This window comes from Triticum aestivum, chromosome 2A (genome assembly GCF_018294505.1).
Source record: "Triticum aestivum cultivar Chinese Spring chromosome 2A, IWGSC CS RefSeq v2.1, whole genome shotgun sequence".
Classification (NCBI taxonomy): domain Eukaryota; kingdom Viridiplantae; phylum Streptophyta; class Magnoliopsida; order Poales; family Poaceae; genus Triticum; species Triticum aestivum.
Window position 1 is genome coordinate 681,721,533 of NC_057797.1, and position 12,174 is coordinate 681,733,706.

The 12,174-nt window shown below is 47.9% G+C and overlaps 1 protein-coding gene across 1 annotated transcript; it reads left to right on the top strand.

Moving 5' to 3' along the window:
* Nucleotides 1-3,310: 3,310 nt before the first annotated feature.
* Nucleotides 3,311-5,313, top strand: LOC123185918 (uncharacterized). The gene has a single exon (XM_044597726.1). It carries the CDS (start codon nucleotides 3,665-3,667, stop codon nucleotides 5,000-5,002), a length of 1,338 nt encoding a protein of 445 aa, XP_044453661.1. The 5' UTR covers nucleotides 3,311-3,664; the 3' UTR covers nucleotides 5,003-5,313.
* Nucleotides 5,314-12,174: the final 6,861 nt, after the last annotated feature.

Here is a 12,174-nt window from a genome sequence, read left to right on the forward strand (position 1 = left end):
GCGAAAGAAGTCGGTCATGGGAGCCACGAGGGGCCCACGATGGTGGGGGCGCGCCTCCCTGCCTCGTGGCCACCTTAAAGCTTCCCTAACGTCTACTCCAAGTCTCTTGGGTTGCTTCCGTTTCAAAAATAACTCCCCCGAAGGTTTCATTTCGTTTGGACTCTGTTTGATATTCCTTTTCTTCGAAACACTGAAATAGGCAAGAAAACAGCAATTTGGGTTGGGCCTCCGGTTAATAGGTTAGTCCCAAAAATAATATAAAAGTGTATAATAAAGCCCATAAACATCCAAAACAGATAATATAATAGTATGGAACAATAAAAAATTATAGATACGTTAGAGACGTGTCAATGAGGTGGCAAACCAGGAAAACATGATCTCGCTTTAATTTGATGGCCACGCACATGACCGATGCGAGCTTCATATCAACTGGTTGATGTGATGTGTTCTCCAAAATAATTAGAATGAATTTTGTCCAAAATTGTGTTTGCAGAACAACCAAGTTAAGCATTAAAACACAAATATGGAAAATCTCATCACATTGTCCTGTATGTAATTAATTACGCTAGGAAAATCAAGATAAGTTGGATATTTTATTGATAATGCCGTGTAAGACATTATTTTTTTAGCAAAAGTAGCAGTAGAGGCTCCCATCGTGCCATTTTCAGTATTATAAGATGGCGTTTGGTTTTGGCCTAAGCTTACCTTGCCAGATTTTTGCCTAGTGGAAAGTTTGGTTGAAGTTATGTTAGCCAACAATTTGATGAGCATTAACAAGAAAATTTAATTAGAATGGACAAAAGATCATTGACATGCTAATATTATTTACTATGATTCAATCAAGATCCCATAATAAACTGTCTTCATGGATCTGTGGGCAGTAAGATCACTTAATTTTGCTAGTGTTAGCACTTTGTGTTGGCTCTTTTGTATCAAATACGTTAATGATGTTGTACCAGACAAACCGACTGTTTTCAATTTTTACAGGACATGCATGCACCTGTCTATCAATTTGCTAATTTCTTGCATGTTGTGATCAATGTTGTATCAATAGGATAATAAGTCGGAGCAAGTAGAGCATCTATGTTGCTACATATGTGGCATTTAGCAATGCAATTTGTAAGAGCAACTCTGGTAGAGTCATATGTTCCATCCCTACATAATAATTGTTAACATGGAGGCTAGAGACGCCAGAATTTACTATAGCGGATTCTCCGTACCTCCCTCTATCTCCATAATTTTGGGAGGGAGCTCCAAAAAGAGGGTAGAGCTTCTATATTGGAGGTTATGGGGGTGCAATATAGTGCACTCAAATTCAACTATTTTTTTCACACACAAAAAATCTAACTATTTTGGTTCACTAAACTTCAGCCACTCCTATTTACTCGTTTTGCAACTCATATCACTATACCAGTCCCAAATGCACTAAAACTGACTAGCAAGCCGATCTGCCCATTTGCATGGTAAGCTACCGTTCACTGTGTTCTTCAACTCGCCCCGGTCGATGGAGGTACGCCACGCGCTCCCGCTGCTCGTGCGTCGGGCCGGTGCACGGCTCGCAGGACGTGTGGCGCTCTGGCATTGGTCGGTATAGCGTGGCGCTCTGGCGTTGGTCGGTGTAGCGTGGCGATCAGTCGTTGGATGTAGCGTGGCGCGTATGAGTGAGCGACCCTACCGATCGAAGCTTGGGCGGTCGGTGGCAAACATTTCCATTTATATTTAGGACGCATTTAGCAGGCGCACGGCCGCCCGAGATGCTTAGGGGGTGTTTGTTTCCAGGAACTTTTTTGTGTAGGGACTAGAAAAAGTTCCTCTTAAAGACTTTTTTACCAAACAGGAGGGACTTTTTAGGGACTAAATTAGACATTTGGGACTAAATGAAGAAGACTCTCAAGGAGAGTCTTTTTTGGGACTTTTTGGGACTTTTCTAATAATGCCCCTCCATGCATTCAATGGCCTGCCATCCCATGGTGTTGTTTAATTGTTATTTTTCTATATACTAGGAGCAACATGGTTATTTAATAACCTTTGGAAAGGGATTAGGGACTTTCTCTGAAAACAAACAGAGAGGGACTTTTTAGGGACTAAAGTCTTTTTAGTTGGGACTAGAAAAAGTCCTAGAACTTATGAACCAAACAGAGCCTTAACCAGCGGCCCATCATTTTAGGTAATTTTTTGTCTCCTTTTTTAATTAGAATAGTCATCTAGTAGTCCTTTTTTCTGCTATGTATTAAATGCTAGCATATGCATCTTCTCCTGTGCATGCATATGCATGTGCATGTGTTTGTTTGCATTTATTTTATGATTTTAAAATTTTAAAAAGGCATAACTTTTAATCCGTGTGTCGAAATTCAAATCTGTTTTCACCGTTGAAGCCTTCACGATGTGCTTTTCAAAAGTATATCCCACATGAGAATGTTTCGACGAACTAATCTTCCTGTCAACTAAACATCAATATATGTGCAACTACACTGCATGCCGCGCCAACTGAGCATATGTGTATGACAATAATCCTTATACCAACTAAACAACAATGTGTGTGCAAGTAGACTACATTGCCGCGCCAACTGAGCATATGTGTGTGTCAATAATCCTGCCAACTAAACATCAATGTGTGTGCAACTAGACTACATTGCCACGTCAATTGCGCATATGTCTGTGGAACTAGTGTCCTGCCAACTAAACATCAGTATGTGTGCAACTAGACTAAATTACAAGCCAACTGAGCATATGTGTGTGCAATTAGTCCTTCTACCAACTAAATATCAATGTGTGTGCAACTAGACTACATTAAAAATAGGGACAAGGCTTGCAATCCACTACTATATAGTTGGTCGGGGTAGTAGACTAGTTGCACATCAAGTTGTTATGGTTGGTAGGTTGCAACCTCATATGAAGTTATATCATTTAGCTCCAAAGTTGGTTTAAAAAAAAGTTGCACCATGTAGTATTAAAGTTGTACAATGCAGTAATTTAGTTGCATCATATAGCACCAAAGTTCGCATCAAAAAAAATTCATCAAAACATACCCTGGGATCTAGTTTCGAAGATCTCGTCGCGATGAATCCAACGGTGAAAACGGATCTGAATTCCGACGTGTGGTTTAAAAGATATGACTTTTTAAAAATTTAAAATAAATGTGCATAAATCTGTTTCCCAGACCAGTCTGTACACATTTAATGCTAATAATAATATCCACTAGCTGACAAAAAACATACATGTGAGCCGGCCGCCCGTTCCTACGAAATAGTGCGCGTGCACTTTGAAGGTTTTAGATTATATTTATCTGTGTGGAAAAGATATGGCTATACGGTGGTGATGCTTCCATAGTTCATGCCAAGCTCCTGTGCCCCACCTCGCCACCTACTCCATCCAGATCCGGGGGGTCGCCGACCACGGCCCAACGACCCCGACCCGTTCTCCCCGATCGCCGTGCCGAGCTCCCTCCGCGCCCTTCCCCCCTCTCCCCATCCCCTAGCAGCTTCTACCAACTCCGGCCGCGCTCGTCACCAACCCAGGTCCGCCGCCACCCATCTCCTCCTCCACATCAGATCCGCCGCTCCCACCTTCCGCCGCGCCGTTGACCACCTCCCTCCAACGACCTCGTCCATCGCCGTGTCGCGGTGTCGCGCCGCCAGACCCCGCAGCCTGCCGCTGACCTCGGATGGCCAAGGCCGCATGCGTGGGCGCCGCCGGCGAACTCCTGGACGACCTCCTCCTCGTCGTCTTCGAGCACTTGCCGGGCGTCCAGGACCTCCTCCGCTGCGCAGCCACGTGCAAACAGTGGCTCTGCCTCATCAAAGACCCGGTCTTCCTCCGACGCATCGGCCTCTGGCCGGAGACAGCGCCGCACCCCTCGGTCCTCGTCGGCATCTTCTACCAGAACGTAGCGGCTAGCGCGATTCAGCCCGTGAGAAGGATACCCGACAGTCCTCCCCAATTCTTGAGCCTTCAGGCTGGCGGCGGCCATCTCACCTTCGACTCCTTCGTCGCCAACGACGACGGGCTCTTCAACTTTGCAAGGCCACTGGCGTCACGCCGTGGTCTTCTCCTCGTGCGCATCCTGCTGCCTACCCCGGCCGACCACCAACGCCGTGAGAAGCTCCATCTTGCGGTGTGCCGCCCTCTGATCGACAAGCGGGGTAGGCATTTGCTCCCACCGCCTCCCTTCTTGGTAAACCATGGATTCATCAACGGGCTCCGCCTAACTGGCTATGCTCTTCTCACCGATGAGGACCACCGTGCCATTGATGATCTGGATCAGCAACGACGGTCGTCGTTCCAAGTCGTCTTGACTTACACAGGCGCCAACAGAGTCATGTATGCCTGTGGGTACTCCTCTGCCACAGACAGTTGGAGCACGCCCATCAAGTGCCACCAGGTTTCACACCTCTCCAGGTGTGGACCGTATGCCGGCGTCGTCACCTGTGGCACCGTGCACTGGCTGTTCACAGACCAGAGAAGCTTCTACACACTCAATGTAAGTGTCGCCACCGCACATGTCTCATTGACCAAGATCCCCATCAACGTCCATGCTGGTGAGCAGCGGCGGCGAGTGCCGTTTCCATGTGTCACCGGAGAAAGAAAGCTCTCTTTTGTGAGCATACGAGATGATGGTGTGCTAGAGCTTTGGGCCAAGCAAGGGCAAGATGACAATGATCATGGCGGCGAGGCTGCTGCAGGAGGGTGGTTGCGCTCTGACCTGATAAATCTAGGAAGCGGTGATAAAATAAACCTTGTCTTCTTCGCGGAGAGGAGAGGTGCCATGCTCGTCGAGCAGGGTGGTGCTTTCTTCACCATTGATCTCAAGAGCAAGGAAAAGGCGTTGGTCGATCTCAAAGGCGAGGAAATGGAGCATGTCAGGGGCATCTGCAGGTTTCCAATGCATCGCTGTAGTAGTAGTTGGTGTAGTGGATTCCACTGCAGCTGGGGGAGGATCAGTCCTTGCGCGTATAACAAGCCTGTGCTGTACGAGGTGGATTGGATAATTGAGGCAAGATGAGGGCAGATTGAGTCTGCAATTTCTTAAAAACTTGTCCACACAGCATGTTGGATTTAAAGTTATGAGTGCCAATAAATCGGAGGTGCTGGAATAAACGCATAATAATGCACTGGAATGACAGCTGATGTTTCTTTTTGGGGCGCATGTGTTAATTCCATCTGCATTCATTCTGACTGTTCTATTTGGCTCAGTAGAACTGAAACTTTCTGTGATGCTGTTTTTCGTCTGGAATTCTGGTGTAGAAGATTGTTTACGAATGACTACAACTGCCATGTGCTTTCAGTTCTGAATATATCTAGGGTAGAAATGCATATCAGTGTCTAACTGTATGTAATCTCATCAACATTGTGAATTATATTTATTGTATATCTCATGATGGATTTGAGCAATGTCGTTAAATTTGACATGCCAACTACAGAACGGTCTTTGTCTGCCGGTTGTTTGGCTGTGAATTGGCCAAAATATGACCTGAGTTGGCATGCAACAAATCCAACACAAGCATAGCACTGGCCCAATCTGGTTAACACAACCAAACTTGGATGAGTGATGCTTGAAAGTTGAAGCTACAACATGTAAGTGTTGAACTTGGAGGAGTAGCGTACCAGGAGCAGCTGCTGTTGTGTCTTTCTTGGTGTGTGGCGGCTCTCACGGAACAGAGGAGGAGGAGCTCCTCTTCTAGGTCAACATTTCTCATGGGCTTGGGCCTAAGAGATAGGTACAGATGGGCTAGGGCCCATACCGGTTCAACACTCCCCCTCAAGATGGGTGGTAGATATCTATCATTCCCATCTTGTCGCAAGCTAGGTTGCATTCCTTTGCTGCCAAACCTTTTGTCAAGCAGTCTGCTATCTGTTGGCCTGTGTGCACATACTCAATCTTTATAATCCCAGCATCAAGCATCTCTTTGATGAAGAATCGATCAATCTCTACATGCTTAGTTCTGTCATGTTGCACTGGGTTGTTAGCTATGCATATAGCAGACCTGTTGTCACACCAGACATTCAGAGGTCCTTCTCTTAGCAATTTCAATTCACTTAGAAGGTTTCTCACCCACAACATCTCACTTAACCCCTGAGACATGGCTCTATATTCTGCTTCTGCTGTTGATTTTGATACAACTGGCTGCTTCTTGCTTCTCCATGAAACTAAGTTACCTCCCACAAACACACAATACCCAGATGTTGATCGACGATCATCCAGGCAACTTGCCCAGTCTGCATCACTATACCCATCAACTACCAAGTGGCCATTCCCTTCGAACCACAGTCCTCTTCCTGGTGTTCCCTTCAAATACTTCAGAATTCTGTGTGCTGCCTCCACATGTCCACTTCTGGGCTCATGCATATACCTACTCACTATGCTCACAGCATAGGCAATGTCTGGCCTTGTGTGACACAAGTATAGTAAACGCCCTACCAGTCTTTGGTATTTCTCCTTATCCACTAGATCTCCAGATTGTGCTGTTACCTTATGGTTTTGGTCAATTGGGGTAGTAGCAGCTCGACACTCTAACATTCCCATATCACTGAGGAGATCCAAGGTGTACTTGCGCTGGGACAAGGCTATCCCTTTGGCAGATCTTGCAATCTCAATACCCAGAAAATACTTCATCTGACCAAGATCCTTCACTTCAAATGCCTTTCCAAGACACTCCTTTAACCTTGCTATCTCCGTCCCATCATCTCCAGTTATGATTATATCATCTACATAGACTGCAAGGATGACAATCTTCCTATTCTGATGCCGGTAGAAGACAGTGTGATCCTTATTGCATTGTTTGTATCCCATCTCACACATAGCCCTTCGGAATCTATCGAACCAAGCTCTCGGTGATTGTTTCAGACCATACAAAGACTTTTTCAATCTACACACCTTGCCTTCAGTTTTAGATGAGTCCAATCCAGGGGGGACTTCCATATAGACTTCTTCTTTTAGTTCTCCATGCAAGAAAGCATTTTTCACATCTAACTGATGCAAAGGCCATCCAAAGTTTGCTGCACATGATACTAATATCCTCACAGTGTTCATTTTTGCTACTGGAGCAAATGTTTCGTCATAGTCTATCCCATAGGTTTGACTATATCCTCTTGCAACTAGTCTGGCTTTGTATCTCTCAATCTTGCCTTCAGGATTCTGTTTGACAGAATAAACCCATTTGCAGCCCACTGTTTTCTTTCCTGCTGGCAACTCAGCTAACTCCCAAGTCCTCTGTTTTCTCAATGCTTCTAGTTCTTCTCGCATAGCAGCACACCACTTAGGGTCCTTCTTTGCATTTCTCCAATCTGAAGGAATAACCATCGCTTGAAGAGAAGCAATGAACACTTTATATGATGCCGACAGAGCATCATAATTCACATAATTCCCAATATTATGCTCAAACCCATATCTCTCGACAGGTTTGGCAGCCGCAGCCCTAGTTCCCTTCCTCAACGCAATTGGCATCTCCGTGGATGAGTCCTCCTGTTCTATGTGTGACTCCCCCTGCATCACATTCTCATTTCCTGCTTGCTCCCCCTGGGGTTCATTTGCCTTGGCTCGCCGGGTGTAGACTTTAAGTGGCTTCTGTGCTATGCCCTGCTGCTGCTCAGGTTGCTCTTGAACCTGATGCGTTTCTGTTTCACCTTCTCCACTAGACAACGGCAACATGGGTATAGTGCCCACCATTGGCGGTCTTGCTTGCTGCATCACCTCTTCCTGACCTCTTCCTTGTTCTCTCCCTCTTGCTTCAGATACTTGAGGTTGCAACACCACCTCCCCCTCTGGACCAACCACAGGCTGGTCCAGACATTCAAACAACAAGCTCAAGTCAGTTTTTTCCCCATAGTAAGGATTAGATTCCCAGAATGTCACATCCATGCTCACGAAAGTGCGCCTATCAGAAGGACTCCAGCACTTATACCCTCTCTGTCCAGAAGGATAGCCAATAAAGATACACTTCACCGCCCGAGGATCCAGCTTGTTCACAGCAGGTCTATGATCCCTGACAAAACAAGTACATCCAAACACCTTTGGTGGCACACTAAATTTATTCTCTCCTAATAAGAGTTCACAAGGAGATTTCATACCCAGTATCATGGATGGTGTGCGATTGATCAGATAGGTTGCAGTCAGAACGGCTTCACCCCATAGACACTTTGGCACATTCATAGTGTACATGATTGAGCGCGCCACCTCAAGGATATGCCGATTTTTCCGCTCTGCCACGCCATTTTGGGGAGGAGTGTCCGGGCAAGATGTCTGATGCAGAATACCTTGGTCTGATAGGAACTCTCCCAGCCTTCTGTTGACATATTCTGTCCCATTGTCAGTCCTTATCATTTGAACCTGCACCTTGAATTGAGTTTTAACATACGCACAGAAGTCCTTGAAACACTCAAACACCTCATCTTTATGTCGCATTAGATACATCCATGTCATGCGAGTATTGCAATCAATGAAGGTGACAAAATATTTCATTCCATTTATCGAGGTTGATGGACATGTCCAAACATCTGAATGAACAAGCACAAATGGGACTATACTCCTGAGCCCCTTACTCACATACGATATCCGAGTGTGTTTAGCATACTCACATGCCTCACACCTTAACTTGGTTTTATCTAAACCATTCATTACATCAGGGAAAGCTTTCTTCATTTTCTCAAAAGAAACATGTCCAAACCTACAATGGTGGATCATAGCTAATGCTTCCTTCTCTGTCGCAGTCGCAGCAAGAGCCATGCCAGCAGTCTTCACATCCTCCTGGCGATCCATGTACCATAGTCCTCTATGCCTGGTTCCTGCCCCAAGCCTCCTCCCAGTTCCCATCTCCTGAATCAAACAGCGGTACTTATTAAGAGTTACGTCACAATCTATCTGATCAATCAAAGCACTCAATGACACTAGACTAACTGGGAAAGCTGGAACATGCAAAACTGATTCCAACTTAATACTTGGAGTACATTGCACTGCCCCAACCCCCTTAATAGGTTGTGCAGTACCATCTGCAGTTTGAATAGTTCCATTGTACGATTGGGGGTACTGTTGATAGCATTCAAACTCTCTAACGTTGCCGGTTACATGTTTCGATGCCCCTGAGTCTAAAACCCAATCTACACCAGCCCTATGAACAGCAACAGATGCAGTTTCATTACCTTCATCAGAGTACACAAAATGAGCAAAGTCACCAAACACTGTCTCTGCTTGCTGTTCGTTCCTCTTGTCTTGACCCTGCTGCTCATTTCTCATGTCTTGACTATGAGAAGAACTGGACTGACCCTCACTCATGACAGATACATTCGCTCTGGCCTCCCCTTGGTAGCGATTGTAGTTGTTATAGTTACTTGGAGCACTTCTGCCCCTGTTGTTGCTTCCACGATAGTATCCCCTGCCATCTCCTCTGTAGCTGCCTCTGTAACCTCCTCTGCCTTTGTTGTCTCTCTTCGGTGGGGCTGTGCACTGGTAACTGAGATGCCCTTTCAGCCCACAATTGTGGCAGTCTCTTGTCTCAGGCCTATTCATTATGTGATAAGCAGGTCTGGAAGCCACCTTTGACCGCTCCACAGCTTTCAGTCTAGTCTCCTCCTGTGCTATAGCAGCAATGGCATCTCTTAGTGACGGCAACTCAGCTTGTTGCATTAAGATAGCCCTTCTATTCTCAAACATGGAGTCCAGCCCCTTCAAAAACTTGAGGACACGCCTATCCTCAACCCACTTTCTAGCTATCACTGCACACTCAGCATGTGGCAACACAATAGGTGCAAGATAGTCTAAATCAGCCCAAAGATGTTTCAGCTCTTCAACATACATCATTACAGTCCTATCACCTTGAGTGAGATCATGCACAGTTTCTTCAATTTTGGAGACCAACATGACATTTCCCTTCCCTGAGTACATACTAGCTAACGCTGCCCATACCTCAGCAGCAGTAGGGAGGTCCTCCACCGAAGCAGCAACAGAAGGGGATAGAGAACTCAGCAGCCAATTCAACACGAAACTGTCCGTGGCATTCCATTTCTTCCATGAAGCTCCCCTCTTGTCTTCTGGTTCCTTCACCTCACCAAGAGCATAGTCTTCCAGTGACTTAGTTCTGAGGATGAGTTTACCTCTCCTCGACCACCTCAGGTAGTTTTCTACACCTTCTAACTTCACCTCGTTTGGAGCCAGCTCAATCTTCTGCACCATCTCTGCCTGCGCAGCGCTCGAGCCCACATCAGCAGGTGCCTTCTCACCTGCAGCCACCATCTTCGCGGCCATGATGTCCGCAAGCTTGTCCATTGCAGCCGCCAGTGCTTCCTCCGCCATTTTCCCTTTCAGTCAGCAGCAGACCAAAAACAGCGGGACTTTCAGCACCTGCAAGCAGCAATAGCACTCCTCTTCTCCTCTTCTCAACCAGCAGCAGTTCGTCACCTCTCCTTCCTTTACCAACCCGCAGCAATCAACAGCCGAGAGCAGAAGGGGACTTGGAGACAAACTGCAGCTTCTCGCGGTGGACCTGACAGCGTTGCTGCCGTGTCAGGTGAGATGCGTGACCTGCCCTTCCTTTTCTCTCTTCCCCTCAATCTCTCTCTCGCTGCCTCACGCAGCAGCAGCAGCACCTCCAGCACGCAGCAGCTCCAGCAGCACGTGCGCACAGCAACCTTCTCTCCCGAGCCGGCCGCGCCGCCTTGCTGCACTCTGCCACCAGCCGCAGCCACTGCGCCTAGCTCGCCGTCGTTCGCCCCCGGCAGGTCCTCCTCGCCGGACTACACCACCGGCGCCGCCGCTGCCGCTGCAGCCTGGTCTGATACCATGTTGAACTTGGAGGAGTAGCGTACCAGGAGCAGCTGCTGTTGTGTCTTTCTTGGTGTGTGGTGGCTCTCACGGAACAGAGGAGGAGGAGCTCCTCTTCTAGGTCAACATTTCTCATGGGCTTGGGCCTAAGAGATAGGTACAGATGGGCTAGGGCCTATATCGGTTCAACAGTAAGTATACTTATTAAAAACAAGCCAAAGAGAACAACTAGTAGAACAACTGATCACCGTATAGTTTGCAGATGTTGCAGAAAGAAAGATACCCAGCAACTGAAGCTTTCTTTCTGGTCGTCTTTGGTTGGTACTGGCAGAGATTATTTTCATCCATCTATATAAGGCTAAGTGCATGTAAGTTGTCAATAGTCTTAGTTCTTCAGTTAATGTTTTACTTAACTGATCATGTGTTTCACTTTTGTGAGGTTGTCGTCAACAAGGATGCAGATGATGTACTGTGGGAGAAGACCGGATTCGCCACAGCCCAGTCTGATGAAGAGGAGGAAGAGGAAAGAAAAAAACTGATGAAATAGTGTGCCACGAAGAAGTTGCCTGAAAATAGTGTACGGTGATGCTGAATAAAAGTGCCACCCACGGTGCTCTTGCTAGTATGTCTTACTGTATTTTCCAGTCTTGTTGCAGATAGTAGAGCTGGTAAAACAAAGCCACACCGTGGCCTGGTTTGAAGGGGCCCGTGAGGATGTCCCTTGCCACACCGTGGCCGCTGCGTTCGCCGCCACCTTCGGCTTCCGGCCGGCGAACGTGAGTGTTGTGCGGCACTTCCCCGAGCAGTACCTCGTCAAGTTCATGTACCAGCACAATTGCGCGGACGCCGTCAACCGTGGCGACTTCCTCGTCGGCAACTCCTCTCTCTTCGTCCGTGCCTGGAGGCTCGAGGCGCACGCTGACAATGAAGACATGATGCACCACGTCCGTTTGTGCATCGAGGGGATCCCGGTCCATGCCTGGAATGAGTACGTCGCTGCGTTCATCATCGGTCGTTGGTGCTCCCTCGACTACATCGAGCAGCGGTCTCTGCGCCGGGAGGACACACGCGACCTGTCGCTCTGGGCGTGGACGTCCGACCCCAACGCCATTCCTAAGGTGAAGTGGCTCACGTTGCCCGCCCGCGGCCTCCGACGCCGCGGCCGGCGCGGCCTGAGACACCGTGTGCTGCTGCACCTGGACCTGCTCGAGGACCACTCCAAGGCGCGGGACGACGACGACGACCCACCACCTCCTGACCTCTACGAGTACACCTGGTTCCGCCGTACAGTGGACGGCACGGTGCGGCGGGGAGACAGGCGTGCTGGTCAGCCCAGCGACGTCCAGCGCCCCGCGCGGCGCGACGACGACGATGACGACCGCGGCGGCCGCCGCGGGCGTGATGGCCCGCGCGCACAGGGC

Excerpts from the sequence above, each read along its gene's own strand:
- LOC123185918 (XM_044597726.1), top strand. The coding sequence starts at position 3,665 with ATGGCCAAGGCCGCATGCGTGGGCGCCGCCGGCGAACTCCTGGACGAC.